The sequence below is a fragment of the Panicum virgatum genome, chromosome 3K (assembly GCF_016808335.1).
Source record: "Panicum virgatum strain AP13 chromosome 3K, P.virgatum_v5, whole genome shotgun sequence".
Taxonomy (NCBI): Eukaryota; Viridiplantae; Streptophyta; class Magnoliopsida; order Poales; family Poaceae; genus Panicum; species Panicum virgatum.
In genome coordinates, this window is record NC_053138.1 from 30700282 (window position 1) to 30723111 (window position 22830).

Here is a 22830-nt window from a genome sequence, read left to right on the forward strand (position 1 = left end):
GCCCGCTCGCCCGCCCCTGCGCCGCGCCATCCATCTACCCGTGTTTCGGAACGCGAGGCCCTGTCCGTCCGCCCGTACGACTCCACACAGCGCCTCCTCGCTACCCTTGCGCCGGCCGGCCGGCCGTACACCGCACCGACGAACTCGCCCGCCCCTTCGCCAGCGAACTCCAGCAGTGGTGACGGACCCTCGGTGTGAAGTTTTCACAGCGCGGACGGAATATTAGTTTCACTGCATGGTTCTTTTTCCCAGGACTTGTGAAATCATCCTATTACCAGTAGGAATTCTGCAGGGACATTCTCTCTATCAGAGTATCGGCTTGGGACCAAAAGCAATTTTCAGTACACATGAAGTTAACCAGCAGAACCTGAATTTTAAATGCAGATTTCAAGTTTTTCTTTTGAAATTCAGATTTCAAGTATTGATGCAAAACATGTAGTGACCTGAGATTCATGTATTCCAGGCAATAACATTTGCATTTCAGTGCTGTTTAAAAATGTCAGATTTTTCTGTTCTTTGACACTGCAACTGGATGGCATCTACTCTCCAGCTTCTCCTTGGGTGAAGGAAGGCACGCCTTGTTCATCAGCTTCTCTAGCTACTTGGAAGGTCCTTCAATTATGCATCTCGCCACTAGGGAGACCTAAGCCGTTTAGCATAATTATGTGTCTCAGCGCTCAGCGTGAGATGCTTACAGTTACAACAAGACCCGTCAAATTCATTCCAAAACACCAGAAAAAGATTCAGTTCAAATAATGCAATTTACATCACGTATTGTGTACTGACAACACTACAGCAGCCATCACAAGCAAAGATCCGTTCTGAAGAATACAGACTTGCTGACTTTACATGATGCATGCATAACGAAACGATCGAAAGAAATCTCGCCTACCATTGGATGCACAATGCCGTTAAATCCAAGAATATTTGCTCCCATGGAGAGTCGAACACAGGACCTCAGATGCTACCGAGACCCTTGTAACCACTAGACTATATGCCCTTTCGCGATTAGGAAAGCTAATTGGGGAGATTTAAGTGCAAAATCAACCCACCTCTAAAGGGAGCCATCGGATGAGCAACGTGTGGCATGGATCTATAGTTTCTAAGTTTCCACCGGATATGTTCCCTTAATATTTTGTTCGTTGTACATTATTATTTGTTTCGTATGTTTAAGTTTTTGTTCATAAAAATAATTATTTATTCGTGTTGTTATCTTTTTTGTTCCCGGTATCAGAAATTAGTTATTTAGTATTAAGAATCATTTTTTAAAAATAATGCAAGTATAGGCAAGTATGGTCTTGTTTTGAAGATCTCGCTGCAAGAAACTCAATAGTGCAATTGAAATTTAATTTTTGACTCTCAGTTTAAATTCCATAATTTTTTCTAGTTTTTGCACTTGTATGCATGATGATATTATCAATTCTGTCTTTACCTTACACAAGCTACAACAAAGTCTATAGTATGAATTGTGTTTAGGTTAATTCTATGCTTCGATGAATGCCAAAGATGATCTAAGTTAGAAGAAACATTTTGAGTAAGACTCAATTAGGAACCAGGAGTATCTATCCAGAGCTTAGCTTTGGTGGATATCCAAATTCTCCTGTAAAGGAATAGCCGGGTCAGATGGCACGTCATGTTTAGTTTCCTTGAGCACTAGCTTTGCGAGGCAAAGGGACTAGGGACCTTGCTAGGCAAGAAAATCAGACATACCTAGCAATCAAATGAAGAATGTTATGTGAACTAGCCACCAAACCAATAGGAAATAAGGCATCACACAGAAAAACCATTTATTCCAGTTGGAAGGAAGTTCTGAGACCATAGCTAGTACTACCACTCAAAGTTTGTCGGTGAAGATCTCTTAAAGAATATTCATTGTCCATCGCTCTAGTATGCATGGTAGCTGAGATCAATAAACTTTGCATTCTTCACTCTTTTTTGTATATATAATCATCCTTTTCCTGTTTGGTAACACCGAATTCCAAGTCCCTTTTTGGTAAATGATTATATAGCTTCAGAGGTTTGATGAATAGATAACAAATCCAGGTCTTCTTGATAATATTGCTGCCCAGTCTATCCTTTTATTTTTATTATGATATATTATTGCTGATGCTTTGTGCCCGTGGGTGCTTTGGTTATACAGGTACAATTTTCACATATTTCCTAGAGCTGAACTTCAGTTAGGAATGCCTTCATATAGTTTCTCTTGCCAATTATCTTATTTATCAACTATGGCTAATGATGGCTTTGATTTCAATATGTGCATTTATGATGGTGACTGGTGAGTAGTAAGCTACGTGTCAAAGTTAACTATTAAGTAAGGTGTTTTATAAATAGGGCTAATTCTCTGTTAACTGTATTGACATGTATATGTATATCTTTTCTATCAAGGGTTCAAGAATCCTGTGCGAGGCAAAGGGTATTTACTCCTCATCTTCGTCCACTATTGCCATCACAAAGCACATCAGCCGCTGATTCAGTTTTCAAAAGTAGAATAAAGTAAAAAATAATGCACTGAAGAAAAGGATATGCAGAACCAAACGAAAAGGATGATGGTAGGTTACTCTCCGTAAATGACCCTCATCATCGCCTTTCACTTTTCTTTTTCTCAATCACGCAGGAGAATGGCATGTCATTGGATTACAGAAATTTGTCTTGTTCACTTAGATTGCTCCTAATATTGTCTTCTTAATGTGCAGGTTCTTTGGTTAGTTCCCTTAGTAGATTAATTTTGAGTGGTGAAACATATGGTTCCAGGCCCAGTATTAGTATTGATGTCTGCAGTAATCACCAAGTTCAATTGGTCTTGGAGGTGTGGTTGTACAACTTAAGCTTGATGTTTTCTCTAAATTAAATAAGAACAAGAAATGGTTTTGTACTGGTAGATTCCGTTGCTCATGTTCTTTGGTTGCAATTATCAATGCCTGCAAAGCGTTGAAGGATGCAAAATTTCATGTCTAATTGAAATAAGCTGCTCTGTATGTGAGTGTAGGAAACTAGGATTACCAAAATTCGTTGATCCAAATGTTGCTTTTGAATTCCATATTTTTTATAGAGCCAATAGTAACTGCAGAGAACTAGAGCAACCATACAACAAGTTTTTGATGATTGGTCCCCAAAGCTAATAGAAACACGATGAAGAATCCAATAACTAGAGTGCAGATGCATTCCATGACTTCAGAAGGAGGGGCCGAGGATTGTAGCCTGACCTCCGAGTCCGTTCAGGTCGACTCCGGCGAGCCCCGGAGGCGGCTGCATGCCAACGCCGAACGCAGCGACGTCAAAGGCCACGCCACCGGCAAGCTGGGGCGGCTGCGGCCGCCCCCTGCGCCCGACGAGCAGCGCGTCACGCAGCAGCTGGTCGGCGCTGGCCGCCACCGCGGCCTGCACGCCTATCAGCGCGCCCCAGAACGCGACCAGGTCGTCGTGGCCCATGGCGCCAAGGTCCGCGTAGAGCCACGCCATCGCTTGACTCCTCGCGGCGCGCTCCTTCCGGATGGTCTCGTCGGCGCGCTCCTGCCGCACCTTCTCGGCGTCCAGCTGCGCACGCAGCTCACCATACTGGCGGTTCAGCTCAGAGACGGCGCGGTCGCCCGCGGAGGAGAGGCCGGCCCCCGCCTCAGGCGAGGTGTCGAGGAAGCGGTCGAGGATGGACTCGACGGAGGGGTGGCCAAAGGAGAAGGCCTTGCCGGCGGGGGAGAAGACGACGGCGGCGACGTCGGCGCCACAGAGGATGGAGAGCTCGCTGGCCTTCTTGAAAAGCCCCGCGCGACGCTTGGAGAAGCACACCTGGCGCGCCTCATCGCTCTCGATGCGCCGGATCTCGATCTTTTGCCGCCCCATGCTCGGCCTGCGTGGAGGCGCCATTGCTGCTACTTAACTATGCACGTCGCCGCCGGTGAATTGGTCGTCGGAGATATGTGGCCTTACCATTACCATTGAGTTAGTGCTCGGAGGTTCATCTTATATAGCTATCGGAGAGATGAGGTTAAGAGAATTTGATGGCATGAGTTGTCGCTTGTGAGGATTCTAGTGAATTAAGTTGCTAGCTAGCTAATTCTTTAGGTGTAATTTAAACTCAATTATGTATTCATTTACTAGGTGGCTTGGAGAGATGAGATTATGAGAATTCGATAGGCATGAGTTGTCGCTTGTGAGCATCCAACAAATACAGTGAGTTAACTTGCTAGCTAGTACTATAGGTGTAATTTAAGTAGGTATTAATTTGGTAACATAGGAAGTAACTTATATTACTGGTGGTGTATGTGGTGTATAAATCGACTGTATTTATATGATTCCTATCCATATCTGGAGGTAATGGCTGCTGCTGCATTATATTCATGTAGGTTGGCTCATCAGAAGGCTAGACCGATAGATCTTAAGATTGATAAACCACCACACGCGCGTCACTAGCTCGGATGGTAATGCAAGGAAAGACACAAGAATTATACTGATTTAGGCTGAATGTCCATACGTCCAGTTCGAGCTTTCTCGTGTTCTTGCACTAGTCTGCAATAGGGGGTTACAAACGGGCGAGAGAGGAATAGGCTCTGAAGTCCCTGTGTTGCTCTCTCGCCCCCTTCAAGGGGGCCGTCTCCTCCCTTTTATAGTTCAAGGGGGACACGGTCTGATAAATGAAGAGAGGGAAAGAGAAAAGGGAGAAGATCACCCGACCCTCTTCCACCGACTTCCGGTCCTGGTGGGCCCACTTGATGGCGACAGAGGGCGTCCGTTCCCATCCTTGGCACTATGCTGGACGTGGTGAACAGGGATGAGGATGGTAGGCCGCTGATGACGTAGTTGCTCGTTGGGTGATGGCCGATTGGTCGCGTCATTTGTCACGGCGGCCAGTGCATCCCACAGTGCTGATGTCCTGGAGGAGAGGGTGGGTGGCTCCCTACCCCGAGATGGACCTGTCAACTTGTCTCCCATCTTGATCCGTACCAAGGCGTGGGGTGGTCAGTCCCCCCACTTGCCTGACTGCGCGTGGGGCCCTCCTTGTGACCGGAGACACTCCTCTTTTCTGGGGGGTCGGTCGGCTGCCATGTGGCAGCGTGAGTCCCTCCCCCATGGAGGTCGGGCGGATCGGTGGAGTCCCTCGCGGAGGTCGGGTGAGGCGGACCTTTCTCGCGTGGGTCGGGCGAGGCGGACCTTGCCCACAGCAGTTGAACGGGGCGAATCTGTTCTCTCCTCGGAACTCAGTTGGGCCGGGGCGTCCCCCTAAGGCGACTCCTGATGGGCCTTGGGCCCTGTCCGAGTGGCTAGGCCGTATTTGGGCCACTGAGTCTCGGTCCTTGCCAGCTGGGCCTCGCATTCCCGGCGCTCTGGATTTTAGCTTTAACCGGCATTTTAGGGTACGTGTTACTTTTATCCTCGTCAAGCACATTGCCTACCACTAATGAGAGAATATCACCACTAATTGTTTAGAATAAATCAACGAATATACAAGCACCTATACTAAGTCAATAACTCAAATCCCAGTAAACAAGTGTTGCGGAGATGAATCCACCAAGACAGCAAAGAGAAGAGCTAGAGAGAAAGATGCGTATGAGGGAGAGAGCCTCGGGTCATCTATATATACGAGATCTGGGCGGCGCCGCTCTCCGACTACCGGACGGTGGTGGTGCTGCTGAACCAGCACGCGACGGATGGGGCCACGATCACCGTGCACTGGGACGACGTCGGCCTCCCCGACGGCCTGGCCGTCGAGGCCAGGGGCCTGTGGCAGGTACGTAATTAAACGCCCCGCCCCGCCCGCGCGCAGCCACGCCACCGCCGCGCGGCCGCGGATTGACATCCTTTGTCGATGGCAGATTGGCAGCACAAGACGCTGGACGGCGCATTCACGGACAGGATGGCGTTCCACGTCGTGGCGCGGTCGTGCAGGATGTTCGTGCTCAGGCCCAGGCTCCCCCATGAAAGAATAGCGCGGCGGCGCTGGGGCCGCGTGGAGACGGACCGACGGAGCACGCTGGTGGCCGGGCGGGCGGTGGTGACGCCGAGGCGTCGGTGTGGTGGTGGGGTATTTGGGCGATTTGCATGTACTTACTCCGGCCATTTCAAATGATAAGACATCCTAAAAATCTTGGAGAGTCAAAACAATTTCAAGTTTGACCAAAATTATAGAGAGAAATATAAAGATTTATAATATTAAATTGATGTACTATGAAAATATAACTAATAAAGAATCTAATAATACTTAGTTTATATAATAAATGTTATTATTCTATTATATAAATTTAGTCAAACATAAATTTTTTTTTGACTCTTCAAGATTGTTGAAATGTCTTATAATTTAAAACGGAGGTAGTACTTTGCATTAACGGCTATTAAAGGAAGGATTGGGGATTTGTTTCTTAGTTTTTTAGGAATATCGACGGCTATTAAGCGAAGGGACCGGCCCAGTCCAGGCCGACGATTTGTCGGCCCATGGGCTGTAGTGGCAAAACCGAGTTCTCTCTCCCTCTCACAGCTCCACGCTGCGTGGCCGCCCCGGCGGCCAGGCGACCCGGTCTCCTCCCAACAGCTTAGAACCTGTGTGCATTTTAGACGCAAGGAAAGCTTTAAGGATATTTCTTCAAAAAAAAAACTTTAGGATTACGCTGATTTACGTGGATTTCCTGCAAAATTTTACATTAAGCAGTGAGATCCATCCATGTGGTTAGATCGTTTAAACCGCGCGGCGTCGTGTGCGATGCGAGCACGCAGAGTAGCTAGTACGTATTTAAAACATTGATATTTTTGAGTGATAAACTAATTCTACAGGCCGGTGATAAGATGAACCATCAACTGGTGCCCTTGGTGCCTTGGTGAAAAGAGAACATCTTTCTTTGGCTTGCCTTTCATGAGGAGCTATTATTGAGCAGATCCGCAGCCTGAGGCGAGGGGAAGACATTTCCTGTTCGACTGTTGCTTGCTGGCTGCTGCTTCTGATTAACTGCGATAGCGATAGATCTGCAAAATTGGCAGACTGTACACACACGCACGATGTAATAAATGCGGCAAAACCACGACCCACGTCGCGCCTCTCTCCGGGGGAGGAGGGGCACGTGGCGTTCAACGGACAACCAGTTCCTTCCAAGCGTCCCTTCCCACGACGGTGAAAACAGAATATCTTCTGTGGCTTGCCTTTCAGGAGGAGCTATTATTGGGTAGATCCGCACACAATCGCACATGTCAGTGCCGAGGCGAGGGGAAGATATTTCCTGTTCAGCTGTTGCTTGCTGCCTGCTGCTTCTGAGTAACTGCGACAGCGACAGATCTGCAAAATCGGCAGACCGTACACACACACGCTGTCCAGTCCGGCCGCCTACCGAACACACGTGGCATTCAACGGACAGCTAGTTCCTCCCGAGCATCCCTTCCCCCGGCGTATAGTATATAGAGTATACTAGCACAGTGCCTGTGCGTTGCTACGTGTAATAATAACCTATATAATACGACCAACTTTGTGTTTATTCACTTCATGTACGGACCGAGCCGTAATTGCACGAGACATTGATTATCTGTGTTCCTGTTGATTTGTCCGGACTCCATTATAATTCAGATTGCTTGCTCAATTTTCTTATAATTTGACCAAGTACAATTCTATTACAATTTAATTTGATGATAAATTGAAACGTTATTGGTGATGACGATCCCTCTGTTCGGCCGGTAATTGTTGCCTTGCATCCTTGGCAAGCTCCATGATGGACTTTTGACGCGTATGAGAACAAGTTACGCATTCCTTCGGAGAAATTTGCATCGCCATGGGCCGTGTCGACCATGTCTTTGTGCGTGTGTGCATGTGCAGGTATCTAGACATGCCGGGGGGGGGGGGGGGGGGGGGGGGCGACACGCACCAGCCAGTGCTGGCCGTCCACACAAAGGCAAGGGCAGTGTTTGTGGGGAGGGAAAAAAAAAGAAACGGGCCATGAAAGAAGGACAGATCGATCCAGCCCACGATGTGAAAAAAAATACAGCACAAGCTCAAAACGAACCAAGGAAATAATACTCTAACTCATATACGCCGTGGGAGGGAAGGCTTGGGAGCAATTGGATAACATGGAGCTGACACGTGTCTCGGTGGACAGCCCGACGCCGACCCTGGAATTTGTCCACGCCGGTTCATGCACGTGGCCGCTTCCCGTCCACGAGACGTCACCGCCTCCGAGTCTTCGACGCGCCGACTCCGGTCCTTCGTTGGGCCCACGCCACGCCACGCACCCCCTCGCGGCTCCTAGACGCGGAAGCACCGCCTCCCACCCGCTGTCTCTTTCGTTCGCCTTTTTCTCCACGGAGGCGCCAGAGGAGGGCGGGGAGAGCTGGGCTTCAGTGGAGTTGAGAGCTACGGTGGACGAGGAGGTCCAGCACCGGTGCGTCGGCCGGCGGGGGCAAGGCGCGGCTCCCAACTCCCGTCGGAGCACGGAGCACCGCCCCTCGCCTGCACTGCCTCCGCGGTGAGTTCTAGATATGGGCTTCAGTGGGGAAAAGAGCTGGGAGGGGAAATGAGCTGGGCCTCCGGGCGGAGCAGCGCCCGCCCTCTCTGCGCCCTGTGGTGAGTTCCAGATTTGGGCGAGTTAAGGTTTTTCTTTCTTCCTGGTGTTCCTTTCATGGATGGCTGATGTTTGCCTTCTATGTTTCCATGGATGCCTGATGTTTCGCTTGCCTGCCTGTGCTCTGTTCGTCGGCCAGCTGGACCAGTTCTGCTGTTCACTGTCTCTCTGCGTTGTTCCAGGCAAGTTCGTCCTCCTGGTTTAGCTGATATATGTTCGTTGTTTGTTAGTTTTGTTCGATGCTTGTGCTTTTGTGCCGGAATGTTCAGAGATTTTAGATAGCTGGGCTCATGTTTTTCTGGTACAGAGCAGGGCATAGGTAGGAATGGTTCATGTACATCTGAAATATCGGATTGTGCTGTGTAAAGACCAGATTTATTTTCAGTGAAATGTAATATAGACCTTCAGGTATTATTGTGTGCTGGTACAAAGCAGCCCAGCTTCGTGCTAGATGGTGCTGCTTTTTTTTATGGTGGCTAATGAGTTACTGCAGTTTGTGCTTGCTAAATATCAAAAAATTGCTAATCATTAATTCTTTCTTCCTTTTTGGGTGTCTTTCTCATGTTGCGATGCTGCTCATGAGTATGGGGCTCCCTATTTTCATCAGGTGTGTTGTGACTTTGTGGTGCTGCTTAGTTGCAGGCTTGGCGAAGACTGTGGGTGGCATACTGGCATACATATACTTACTCTTACTCCTATGCACCGTGGAGAGGAAGAGCTGAGAGCAATCGGACGCTCCCGAGCGACGCGCTTCCCCGGAGAGAGGAAGTCCGACGTGGGGTATGCATTTGGTGTTCGCTTTTTCTGGTCCATACGCAACAATCAGCCTATTGTCACCCCTCCAACATACCTCTCTTCATGCTCTATACGCATACATAACCATTAACACATCAACTATTTTGCTCCATATTTTCAGGTGGGCGCGGCGTAACGCGCGATTTACCTAGTTCTAATATATTACTCCTCTCTCCCCAAGAGACAGCGGCGCCCAGGCCCTGGCCTCCATCACCGGCGCACCCCTTCTTGGGCCTTCCTTCCCGACGCTGGCGGCCGAGCCCTCCTCCCCGACGCCGGCAGTCGCGCCCTCCTTCCCCCGACGCCGGCGGACGCACCCCTCCTCCCCGACCTCTCGGCGGAGGCGGAGGGCGGCCGGGTAGAGGCGGGTAGAGGCGCACAGGCCCCCGATGGCGGGTGGCAGTGGAGGTCCGCGCGGCCGCGGGAGCGCGAGCGGCCGGCACGCGCGGCGGAGGGAGCAGCGGTCGTGCGAGCAGGGAGCGCGCAAGGGGCCAGCGCGCGGCGGTGGGAATGGCAGCCGTGCGCGAGCAGGGAGGGCGCGAGCGGCCAACGCGCGCGGCGGCGGGAGCGGCGGTCGGGCGAGAGCAGGGAGGGCGCCAGGGGCCGACGCGTGGTGGATGGCGGCGGCGGGAGCGCAAGTGGCCGGTGCGCGGCGGCGGGAGCGGCGGTCCTGCGCGAGCAAGAAGGGCGCAAGGGGCCAGCGCGCGGCGGCGGGAACGGCAGCCGTGCGCAAGCAAGGAGGGCGCGAGCGGCCGACGCGCGCGGCGGCGGGAGCGGCGGTCGGGCGCGTGGTGGATGGCGGTGGCGGCTCGATTCAGACGCTTGTATAGGGCCCACTTGTCACTGATAAATGACGGACCAAAAGTAAATATACCGCGAAAACGATCTGCTCTTTATAGGTAAGGGTAAAGGATAGAAGGGGAGGAAGCTGGCATTTTGCCCCCAGCCCCATGGAGAGTATAGAATTTATACTTAGGTTCTTGGACCCTTATATTTTGGTCCAGAAATCTGATGAATTATGGAGTAAAAAAAGACCATTGGCTATCAGAAATACCATCTGACAAGCATGCGTAAAAGATGACGATTGATTGGTCAACCAAAAGCAAGTTGAATAAAGAAAGGGAAGGATGGCATCAGGAAGGAAAGCCAGCATATACATGCAAGGATGATTAAAATAATTGAAGTTTTAGGTGGCCATGAGATGATGTTCGGCGTGCTGGATTAAATACCTTCTATTCTGATGCCTTGGCCGAAACAAGTGCAAGACAGAAGCTTCGTTGATGAGGATTATGCGGAAAGAAATTAGAGTCCATGTATCTTATTATTTTCTTTTATTTAGATATTTTTTCATTAGCAAGTTTGGTGTGCCGTATAGTAGTATATGTTATGCCTGCCTCCTCAACAGGCCCTAAAACCAGGACCAGCAGCCTACGATCGATGTCGCCCAGTCGTGTTGTATTTCCTTTTGGACTTGTTTTGAATCTGTACTGTTTTTTTTAAAAAATTATTCAGTGAAGTATATATGGTTTGGGTGGTCTGATGCATATCATTTGCACACATTTTGGTTCATTACCAAGTATTACTGAAACCATAGACTTGATGAATTCCCTTCCAACATTGGACGACGATGGAATGAATACTGGCCCTGTTTGGTTCCCTAGCACAGCTTGTGCTAGAGAACTTTGACCGTTAATTACTGGTATTAAATGAAGGCAATTTGTAAAACTAACTTCACAATCTCTGCGCTAGGAGTCCTGAAGAATCTAATGATGTCTTTGATCGCGTGATTAGAGAATAGTTATTGTAGCATCACTGTAGTCAATCATCAATTAATTACCGTCATTAGATTCGTCGCGAAAAGTTACATCCATTTCTAAAGAGGTTTCGCAATGCATGCGAGATTTTTTTTTGGAAAACGTGCGTTCTACGAACTAGAACAATCCAAACATGGCCAATATCTGAAGCTCCATTTGAAAACTCACATAATTAAACTGTTGGAAGGCCAGGCACAAACGATAATAATGTTGATTTTGGTCGTCATCCTTGTAATAGAGAAAGAGACTCAACTGGTATCACTAGAAAACTGCGCGGCTTTGCCGCTTATGGCCATCGTTAGATATTTTTTTTCTTTTTCTCCTTTGTAGTTAGGTACATAGTATGAATAATGGTAGCTGAATTGTTCTATGTGCAATATATTAGTGTTTTTTTCGTGTTATTTGGAAATTATCATTTACCGATGATTGTATATGTTAACCGCAGATTTACCATTTTGCTATCTATATATTTCGAAGGTTGAACTGTCTCTTTTTTTATTGTTTGAGTATTTTTTTTAAGCTTTGAGATATACTCCTTCCGTTCCAAATTATAAGTCGCTTTAACTTTTTTTGGTTTATCCATTTAGTTATGTATCTAGATACAATAATATGTCTAGATACATAACTAAATGGATGAACCAAAAAAGTCAAAGCGACTTATAATTTGGAACGGAGGGAATATGTATTTTGTTCTTTTGGCTATGTTTGTTGTGGGTAAAGAATGGGAGGCAAAAATATACAGTGAAATCTTTGTACTAAAACATGCTTCATTTTGGTTCGACTGCATAGATCTTTTCGTGAGGATTCCAAAACGATTTGATTTTCTATTTTACGATTTTCTTGTGATTTACTATGCAATTTCTAAGTTTTAGCATATTTTTTCGTAAAAGGAAAAGGTAAATAGATGCTCAAGTAGATAAAGGAAACCAGCTTCAGGCTGAATTCGGCCCACTAAGGCCCACTGAACGGTTGGCAGGCAGGCCCATGTGAAGGCGTGGACGGCGGGTACTATTTGTGCAAAGATCGAGGGATTTTTTATAAAAAACCTGAGAGAGGAGGACGGACTGCGGGTTCTATTTTGCCAGAGTTTAAGGGCTTTTTTGCAAAATGCCGAGATTTGTCTGATCTGGGCCGCCCGTCCGGCCGATCGAACGGCCGAGGACAGACAGCGATGTGGCCACGCTGTTTGCCCTCCTTTTGGTGTGTGAATCGTTTATAGAGATTACACTAAAAAGACATCGCCATGCTTGATCCGTGAATCGGATGCTCAGGGCCATCAATGTACTCTTTGCATGTGCCTTCTACTCGATAGGGCAGAGGATTGCTGCCATTTTGTACCTGACCGGGCCTGCCTGTTTCTTGTATGAGTTGGATGGAGCCAAAATAATCCCATCCCGTGGGTCGGGCCCGAGGCAACTTGCGCTCGATGCCAAGGAATGATTCAGCACGAATGCGTCCTTCTTAACCGGGGTATATATATTATATATAGACGGTTAATTCTTAGTAGTGACTCAGTTGTCCCAAGGGCCAATTTATTACATAGAAACGCGAGCTGCGGCATTTGGATATGATGCAATATTTTTTAAATTTTTTTCCAAATTTCAATGCCCAAGATAAGAATAGCAGCAAATGGTCATCCGCGCTAAAATTCTTAGACGGCGCGTGTAGCAAGCTGGCGGGTATGTCATCGTGGAATGTCACTGAATTTGCGTTGGCGGGCAGCACAAGGAAGAAGAAAGAGGAAAAAGGAATGCAGAGAAAAAGGAAGGCTGGGGTTGGGCCCCACCTTCGCTGGATGCAAACGCGCGGCCCCGCGTGTGCGCAGATTCTTGCAAAGAAAAAGTTAACAGGGAACTCGCCAAGTCGCCATCGGCCATTGCTCCATCTTGCATCAACTTGGCTGGGTCCGTGAAAGCTACTCAGCTCCCCCATGGCGTCTTCGCAGACGCAGAGGCCTGCAGCCGTTGGAACCCGTGGTGTGGTCACCATCGACGGCGCCAATTAGTTCCACGCCATCAGGTCATATGTATCCTATTCCTGCGGTTCGTCCGATCCGTCAGCTACCACTGCACGCAGCCGCGCGTGAGAAACATGCAGCATGTCTAGCCAGGCAGGCCAAGCAAGCCGCAAGCGGCGTCGGCGAGAGACGGCCAACGCAAGCAAAGCCGGGTGCCAGCGTGGACCGCCCATCCTGCCCCGTGGTCCGGAAGATAAGGGGCGCCGCCACGCCGTGCCAACACGTGGCGCCGGACCCGATAAGGATAGGCCAGCACGGCCGGGCGCCGCCGCCGGCGAACGGTGGCCACTCCTCCCACATCCGGGGGATGGGTGGATGGGGCGCCATGGAGGCCCTGGCTATATATGCCGTCGGGAGGGAAGCCTGCCTATCTACAAGGGACTCGTCAGCTCAAGCAGGCCTGCCTCCTCGATCTTCCCCTTATTAGTTAATAATACTAGCAGTAATAAGCATATACTACCAAGCCTCGCCATGGCCCCCACCGTGATGGCCTCGTCGGCCACCTCAGTGGCTCCATTCCAGGGCCTCAAGTCCACCGCTGGCCTCCCCATCACCCGCCGCTCCCGAAGCTCCGCCGGCTTCGGCAACGTCACCGCCGGCGGAAGGATCAGGTGCATGCAGGTAATTAGTTAACAACAATCTTGTGTTCTTAGCTAGCTGGAACTGGAATTGGATTCTTCTTCTTGATGCTGCTGCTGGTGACTAAAACTGATCGATGATGAGCTGAACGCAACTCAAAATCTCATCAGGTGTGGCCGACGGAGAACAACAAGAAGTTCGAGACGCTGTCGTACCTGCCGCCGCTCTCCACGGAGGACCTCCTGAAGCAGGTCGACTACCTGATCCGCAACAACTGGGTCCCCTGCCTCGAGTTCAGCAAGGTCGGCTTCGTCTTCCGCGAGAACGCCACTTCCCCCGGGTACTACGACGGGCGCTACTGGACCATGTGGAAGCTGCCCATGTTCGGCTGCACGGACGCGACCCAGGTGTACGCCGAGCTCGAGGAGTGCAAGAAGGCCTACCCGGACAACTACATCCGCATCCTCGGGTTCGACAACGTCAGGCAGGTGCAGTGCGTCATGTTCATCGCCTACAAGCCCTCGGGCGCCGCCTAATAAGCGCAGCCGCCGACCGAGACTAGCTCATCAGCTCCTGCATGAGCAGCCATGGAGTGTCTGTTTTGTTTCTGCTTGCTTCGATCGGGTCACCTTGATTTTCTTTCTTTTGATTTTCATGGTTGCTTTCTGATGCTGTATCCATGGCATGCATGTCATCTATCTCTCTCCCCCCAACCGGAGAGTTATGTTGGGTGAGGGGCATGGTGTCAATGCAAGCTCCGGCTATATATGATCTGTAATATGGATACTATCTAGAGCAAATTATCTGCCAAAATCCGCCGACAATATATACTAGACCGTGTTAATTACTGGTACGGTGTTTTTGTATCAATGTTTCCTCAACCTTATATATGTATGCTTCTCTGTCAATCAAATCTCACGTACTTCATGTCTGTACCAGATCAGTTGATGATATATAAAAAAAGGGTTACATAATACCTGCTGTCCTTCTCATTAGTCTTGCCACAACCGAGTTGCAAACTTGCAATGAATAATGTCACAGTAATCATAAATTCATGAATTTGTAAATTCTAGTTAATACAAAAGGGTGAGGCCATCAAATTCAAATGCATAGTTAGCTTTGTGAAATAAAGGAAAACGAATGTATGATGTAAATAGGAACAACATGACAATGTCATTATACGGAAAGTGAATTGAAGTTTTTTATGATTTAGATCATGGAGGCAAGAATCATCATACAACCCCACTCCAGCGTGTGTCTCCTCTCCATGATAGAAGTGCTATAGTTTCCATCGGGGTCAACCTAGCAAAGTTTCTTTTGAACGGAATCAACCTAGTATGTTTGAGATTGAATGCAAATTTTAGTCCGTAACTCAGCTTGCCGATTTCATATATAGATATCAGTAAATGGCAGATAATGTCCCTGTAAAGTGATAAGTGAGACGAAATATAGGCCACATGCGTCACAATATATTGATGCCAGATTATCATATATACCTTATGAAATTTTGGATTTTTGAGTAAATTATTACACGTACGGTCAGTAAACTACCAAATTGCATTTTTGCTCCTAAAACTATTTAAGTGGGTCATCTGGGATCAAATCAGCCACTTGACACCTGAAATAATTAACCCTATATTCGTAGATGTATTGCATTCTGGTATATGCCGCAATTTAACAGGAAATACCGCATAAATAGAGGTTTTTTCTTTGAGCTTGACGTACATATGGCTGGATCATTGACGGGACGGATCCTACATGTGGAAGATGAACACCTAGAGGGCCAGAAAGGACCCCAGCCAATCGGCCTGGTACCCCATTGGGGTGGCAGCCTGGCCCAATTTTGCTTCTGATCCAGCTCCCGTCCCTGCAGAATGAAGTCCACAAAGATTTTAGGATTTCCACTCGACTATTCATCTAGAGATGCCTCCAAACCGATCTAGAGTGGCAGTATAAATAACGCAACAAAAAACATTAGGATTTCCATATGTCCTTGAAGATTATTTGCACGCGGGATTTGGAGCAATATAGAAGGAGAAAACACAACTCGACCAGCATAAACAGATCGAAGCGCCTTAACTCGGCGTGCACGTGGGGCACCAACTACTGACCTAAGGGTCCACTCAATGTCCCAGCTAAATACGGTGGCAAATGGCCATTGCTGGAGGTCGGCTGAACTCCTAGTTCGGCTGAACTAACCCTGCGGCGCCTTATCTCTAGCGCCTTATCTCTAGCCGACACCTGGCATCCTTTCTGTGAAGCGACTATGGCATTTGAGCACGATTCCCACGGAGTAAATTTCTTGAGCCAACCTTGTGACCCTATAATGTTCCCTGTAAAGTATTGGTTCAAATTCTGAAAGCAATTGCAAAAGGAGGTGGAAAGGGACAATATCCAGAGAGCCTGCCACGCTGTGGAAGTGGTAGCGATGGAGGTCCACGCGGAGAACGGATAGCGATTTATCTTTAGATATGTAAATGATATAAGTTATCATTCAATCTAGAGCAATTTACTCTCTTATGATTTTCCAAATATGCCGTTGGCATGATCATATAATAATCGACAATGGCAATATGCATTGGATGATGCAAAAGGTCGGTGTCTTTATCGATTTATTTTTTTTTAAAAAAAATATAAGGAAATGGGTGCTCTCCTATTGATGACACGCCAAGATGGATCGGAATCACTCTCTCCTCATTTGTAATAGTCTTGGACTAATGGAGTCAGGTCATGAGTAGCTGTACTTCGGATCTCCAAGTCCTCTTGGAGAGTTGGGTATTAGGTTCGTATCATTTTCCTTTTGTAAGACTTTAAATAGTTCAACAAAGTTATCTTTTATATCGAAGTTTGTCTTTGGTTCATATGCTACTTTGCTAGTCTTATGTCGTTCCTCTCATAGTTTATATTTGTATCATGTACTATGCGTTTTTGGCTAGTCCATCTATGCCCTCCTCCGTCAAATTTAAAATCTAGCCAATGAAACAAAGAAAGAATTGAATGGGTTGCTAGTTACTAACCTTAAACCGAGTAGATGATGTCTATACTTCAGAAGGGGCCCGAAATCTTCACCATCTTGATGAGAAATGGCTGCAAAAATGGTGAGAAGCTATGGTTGAGTCGGGTAAAAGGAGGGGGGAGGAGGATATATATACTATATCATTTTTACCACCGGTCCTTTAAGAACTGACGGTAAAAAATAATTTCTGTAGTATATTGATATGGTTGCTCACCAGCTGAGTCTCACTAGACGATATGCTTAGGCACCGACGGCCTCCTCCCAGCCCGGGGGCTGTAGGCGATGAACATGATGCACTGCACTTGCCTGACGTTGTCGTAGCCGAGGATACAGATGTAGGCGTCGGGGAAGGCCTTCTTGGCCTCCTCGAGCTCGGCGTACACGGTACACCTGGGTTGGCGTCAGTGCAGCGGAACATGGGTATCAATCGGCCACAACTGGACAGGGAATATGAACACACCAATCTGTTCATGAACTTCATCTACCTACTCAGTTGCAGCAATAAGAATTCCAGTTACTAGATTATTACCTGCATCCAGTGGTGATGCACCTGATCCTTCGGCCGTTGCAGACGTTGCCGAAGCCACAGGTGCTAGACCGGCGGCTCACGGGGAGGCCAGCTAGTGGTGGACTCGAGCCCCTGGAATGGAGCAACTGAGGTGCCTGAAGATGTCATGGCAGCGGGTGCCATTGCTCCTATACAGCTAGAGAAATCTAGGGAATATGAAGTCTCCGGTAGCTTGATAGAGTTGCGGCCCTAGGCGCTTGGTGCAAGGGGTTTATATAACCAAACCAGAGGGCGTGTACAGGATATGGCAGGAGTGGCTGCTGCTGAACAGTCCAAACATTTGTGGCCAACGAGCCTGCTGCACCTTTCTGCCTTTGGATGCAAGCGCCAAGCAGTGACAAGCTGCCGGTCGTTTATTTCTGCATGCCTTTGGATGCAGGCGCCAAGCGGTGACAAGCTGCTGGCCGTTTCTGCCTTTGGAATTTGGATGCAGGCGCCGAGCATTGACAAGCTGCTGCTGGTCGTTTATATCTCTCGTGTATGTGGACCACCTGCTTGCTTGGCGCCTGCCCTGCATGGCGCTGCATCCAGTAGTTTTCGAGCTGGATTCAGAAAGGTGCACCAGCAGGCTTGTTGGCCACGAGAGCGCGCAGCTGACGCCGCATGAGCCACAAATGCTTGGATTGTCCAAGAGCAGCAGCCACTCCTGCCATATCCTAACATCTATCCCCACTGGTTTTGTTATATGAACCCCTTGGCACCAAGCCCACGCATAGGGGGCCTCAAACCAAGCTACCGAGACCTACATTTCTAGCACCTCTCCTTGCATAGGAGCAATGGCACCTTCCGTGATGGCCTCGTCGGCCACCTCAGTGGCTCCATTCCAGGGCCTCGAACAAGCCCACCGTTGGGCCTCCCCATCAGCCTCCAGAAGTTAGCTCCGGCTTCGGCAACGTCAGCAACGGCTGAAAGATCAGGTGCATGCACGTAATAATCGATCTAGTCATCACAAGAATTATATTCGTGCTGGAGCTCATACCTAAGCTGAATCCAAATTGAATAAGAAGTTCGAGATCCTATCCTACCTGCCGCTGCTCTCCATGGAGGTGTTCGCGTTAAGGCACGGGAGATCTACTTAACTCGTGCGGGTTCCGATGTTCAAGATTCGTGGCGTGCTGGTTAATTTGATTTATAATTGATAAAGGAATAAAATATATTATTAAATAAAAGTAACGCATAGGCTGGGATTCGTGTTGCTGCAAAACTCGGAGCGGTGAATCTTGTGGAGCACGTGTGCTAAGCCTGGAGCTATGCTTATCTCCAGTATATGTCCTGCTTTCGAGGTTGGCAGTATGACAGTCAATGTGATCTGCAATTAATAAAAAAAATAAATTAATAATTAATAGGGAACACATTCCGAGTAGTACCATAAAAGAGGCATCGAGTAAACTATCTAACGCATATGCAGAGCTATCGGCTATAAAGCGGGTTCATGAGTAATAGCTGGAATAAAAGGGTAAAGTCCGTTTTTCAACCCTGAACTATCACGATAGTCCGATTTTGGCCCTTGAACTATGAAACCGGACATCCTACACCTCCAACTAACGAAACCGTTTGAAAAACAACCCCGGCTCAGCCAAAGGCGGTTTTGCTACAGTAAAATTTCCGAATTTCACACATCTCTCAATTAAATAATAAAGAAAGAATAGTTAATATTGTCTAAAAATTATGATATTTTTTGGGAGGTAGATAAAAATACAAGGAATTTATTTTGGCTAGATGTGATACATTAAACAAAATGGAATTTGAATAATAAAGTTTTAAAAATGGGTAGAATTCAAAATATCTTCAATTTTTGGGTCAGCTAAACCTTTGATAAAAATGAACTAAAAATATGATAATTCATAATTATTTATTTGGTTTAATAAGGTATTTTTTATTGGCCCAAGTTTTTATGAAAGTTTTTGAATTCCTTCACAACGCTCAAATTTGAATCAAATTTGATTCTCAAATTTTAATTTATGAATTTTCTATAGAACTTGGGCTAATAAAAAGTACCTAACTAAACTCAATAAAAAATTATGAATTATCATATTTTTAATGAATTTTTATCATAGGTTTAGCTGACCTAAAAATTCAAGGAATTTTGAATTCTACCTATTTTTAAAATTTTATAATTCAAATTCCATTATTTTTAATGTATCACATCTAGCCAAAATAAATTACTTGTCTTTTGATCTACCTCCAAAAAAATATCATGATTTTTAGACAATATTAACTATGCTTTCTTTATTATTTAATTGAGAGAGGTGTGAAATTCTAGAAATTCGGAAATTTTACTGTAGCAAAACCGCCTTTGGCTGAGCCAGGGTTGTTTTTCAAACGGTTTCATTAGTTGGAGGTGTAGGATGTCCGGTTTCGTAGTTCAAGGGACAAAATCGGACTATCGTGATAGTTCAGGGTTGAAAAACGGACTTTACCCGGAATAAAAACAAATCTAACAGTAAAATGACACACTCAACTTATCGTCACCATTAGTCGGATCAGACCTAGCCGAGACAACGTTGACCGTTAGGGTGATAAATTAAATGAAACTTGCCGATGAATCTAGTTAATTATAAAGAGACTTATTCTTAATTCTTAGCCGCGATGAACTAAGATAGTTGATTGATAACTCAAGTTACAGTAGATCAAACCGAACCAATAAGATCTAACTTAACCAGACCTAACGGAGATGGTATAAGATAGTGAAATTAAATGAAACAAATTAAATCATCAGCCAACAAGATTAATGTAACAAGGTATAGGATTTGACAAATTTTAGTATAAGATGAGAACTACTAAACCTGTCAGCTATCAAAGATCCAGCAAAAAGAAGTGTTAAACAATAGTCGATATATATGTAATCATCTCATGATAAATTGCAAAATATATTAAAAACACATAAGAGATCGGAAGATGCAGCCTTATGAGCAATTTAACAGAAATCAATAACTTATGAACTCAGTCAAAGCAAACAAGAGATTGAAGCAATGACAGCTTTGTTCGAATTAAAAGAGATGAGATAACTTGATAGATAAACCAAATGACATTACAACAATGCGCCGGTAATGAATGCTTACTAATATCTGAGGAGACGATGCTTATGAGCAAACCGAAGATCAAAGCGATGTATCCCTGTTCACCAAAGGAGTCACCGAAACTACTCTACTCCTACTCCTAGGATTTTTGGCGTGAACCCGTAAAGAAGTATACTGATTGATAATTATTCTTTACAAACCTTGATGTCTACTATTTACATCCTAAAACTATGACTCATAACTTATCACGACATAACAAACTTGTTTTTGAAAGAAAACAACTAAATCCACTACATTTACAAGAGCTTTCCAAAAGGAATCGGACTCTTGGATCTCATGATGACATCATCTTCTAGTCCAACTCATAGCAACCCGTCACGCCATCTTTTAATCAGACCTTTGACCATGCTTGCATCAGCTATGACCAAGTCTTCTAACATCATCGACCGAGCAGGCCATCCGCCTTCCCAAGGATTCTCCATCAACTCCAATCTCCTTATCAAATTTACCTTTGCAAAATTTTGGCATCAACACATGCCCCCAATTTCAGAATAAAATAATTTTGTTCCGACTTTTTGTGCAAGTCATGATTATCTTTTTTCTTGAGCCGATTTCAAACAGTGCCTCGATCGCCGCAACTCCAAGCGGTCTATTCAAATTACTCCATTGGTTTCTTGATTCTCGGGCTGAATCTTAAGGCTTTGGTGCACATGCTTGCCCCTTCTTCTCCATCAATTTTTTGGTGCGACGCTTGTTCTCCTTACTGAGAGCCGATTCACGTCCCCAACAATATTTACGACCACATCCTTTGTGGTTATAAATACAGACCCCAGGTGAAGCAAGGAAAATAGATATGTCTTGGCTGCTATTCACACATTCTCATCCTTGAACCAGAATCATGAACGTCAACAAGCACCAAGCCGAAGGAGTTCCAGATCACCGCTCGTGCTTGCCTTCTTCGTTAGAGGTAAAAAAAAATCAGCATCTTGCATTACTCCACAATTATACCACTAATCCTTCTGATTGTGCATGGTCATCAGACCTATGAGGGTTGGCGAAATGTCTGGCGCATCCCAGGATGTCCAATCCGTAGCGCCATCAAGATCCTCCTCCAACTCGTTAACTCCTACAATGGAGATGATGCTTGGTGCTTCCTCCAAAAGAGAAACGAGACCAGCGACCTATACTCCGAGGCATCTCGTGAAGTCAAGCGGCTCGATCGAGTTCTGTCTAGAGGCCAACCAAGCCACTCTCTCTGCTGCCGAGGGCAAAACCTCCGCCGCCCAAGCAATGATGGCCGACGCTGATGCTAGGGTGGCAAGTAGGGATCTTTTTTCCTAAGAAGAATCTTCTCCCCCTACTAGTCTTCTATCTTGACTGCATCTTCTCCTGCATGGAAAGCTCTGGAGGCTCAACTTTAGGACCTCCACCAAGAGGCACCCAGCTCGTGGACCGCCTATAGGACATCTCCAATCGCGCCACAGAGATCGCCAGCCACGGGGTCCGCCAGGGGGCTGCAAGTGCTCTATCCATGCCGCAAGCTCATTTCGAACATGCGCTTAGTTTTTTTTTTGCAATCTGCCTTCCCTAAGGAGGAGGGTCTGGAAGATTTCAATGTGCTAATCGACAAGTTCGAAGGGGATGCAGCGGCTCTCGGCAATGTAGTTTATGCCAATAGGGTTCTAAATAATGTTTTCATTGATAGTTAAATTGTATCTAAAAGGCCCCAATGAATGAACAACCTTTGGTTGTGTCTATGTATATGCCTCTCACAATCTTGTGCGAATGTGTTGATTTTTTTCCCTTAAGGCACTACATATCGTATCAGCTATTTCTCAGTTGATGTCTTTTACATAATCATCGGCTTTTTATGAATTCACCCAAACACTTAGAGTATCTCCAAGAGCTCTTGTATAGTTTTATCTAAATTTGAAGTTTTACAAGCTTTGTAAAAGGATAGAATACATCCTATAGCATGAGTAAACCAGCAGACTCTTTAAATCTACACTCTTCATATGTTATTTTACCAGTGGACCCCATGTGTCATATCTTCTTCCCCCACCTCCTCTCCTCTGGCTCCTCCATCGCCAACAAGCTCCAATCCCCTGCGATTTCTCTGTTTCTCGGAGCCAGCCCCAATTGCACATGAAAGTCCAGAGTCCAGACTCCACGGCACCACCGCCATCCGTGGTCCATCTCTTTCTCCTTCTGTCCAGCTGCCCTCCATGGACAAGGAAGCCGCCATGCCCATGCCCCAGCAAATCGTCGTCCTGTACCCCAGCCCCGGCGTCGGCCACGTGGTCCCCATGGTGCAGCTCGCTAAGGTCTTCCTCAGGCACGGCTTCGACGTCGCCATGGTCATCGCCCGAGCTGCTTTTCCTTCTCACGCTCCAAGCCCAATCAGCCGAGCCATCGCCTCGATCCAGCAGCCATGGCCTCCCCCGCAGGATCACCACTCCACTGCCCGGTGCTGCTCGCGCTGGCTGTCTC

The 22830-nt window shown here is 46.9% G+C and overlaps 3 protein-coding genes and 1 long non-coding RNA gene across 7 annotated transcripts; 2 read left to right on the plus strand and 2 right to left on the minus strand.

The window, feature by feature from the left end:
• Positions 1-379: 379 nt before the first annotated feature.
• Positions 380-4334, minus strand: LOC120698926 (agamous-like MADS-box protein AGL29). The gene has a single exon (XM_039982708.1). The coding sequence runs from the start codon at positions 3862-3864 to the stop codon at positions 3175-3177; it is 690 nt and encodes a 229-aa protein (XP_039838642.1). The 5' UTR covers positions 3865-4334; the 3' UTR covers positions 380-3174.
• A 3640-nt stretch (positions 4335-7974) lies between these two features.
• Positions 7975-10863, plus strand: LOC120698928. Of its 3 annotated transcripts, XM_039982710.1 has the most exons (4): positions 7975-8435; positions 8671-8713; positions 9174-9311; positions 9448-10863. In XM_039982710.1, exons 1-4 carry the CDS (start codon positions 8041-8043, stop codon positions 9460-9462), a joined length of 591 nt encoding a protein of 196 aa, XP_039838644.1. In that variant the 5' UTR covers positions 7975-8040; the 3' UTR covers positions 9463-10863. The 3 variants fall into 3 exon arrangements, 1 of the variants encoding a protein (XP_039838644.1); XR_005685107.1 differs by lacking the exons at positions 9174-9311; positions 9448-10863 and having other exon boundaries at positions 7975-8533; positions 8680-8945; XR_005685106.1 differs by lacking the exons at positions 9174-9311; positions 9448-10863 and having other exon boundaries at positions 7984-8533; positions 8671-8945.
• Positions 10864-13422: 2559 nt separating this feature from the next.
• Positions 13423-14644, plus strand: LOC120698927 (ribulose bisphosphate carboxylase small chain A, chloroplastic-like). The gene is made up of 2 exons (XM_039982709.1): positions 13423-13778; positions 13907-14644. The coding sequence occupies exons 1-2, from the start codon at positions 13473-13475 to the stop codon at positions 14270-14272; spliced, it is 672 nt and encodes a 223-aa protein (XP_039838643.1). The 5' UTR covers positions 13423-13472; the 3' UTR covers positions 14273-14644.
• LOC120698930 lies at positions 13812-17570 on the minus strand. Of its 2 annotated transcripts, XR_005685109.1 has the most exons (5): positions 17282-17534; positions 16967-17189; positions 16754-16823; positions 15462-15603; positions 13812-15068 (listed from the first exon to the last, which is right to left on the minus strand). It is a non-coding gene; the product is annotated as an uncharacterized LOC120698930 (long non-coding RNA). The 2 variants fall into 2 exon arrangements; XR_005685108.1 differs by having other exon boundaries at positions 14749-15603; positions 17282-17570.
• Positions 17571-22830: the final 5260 nt, after the last annotated feature.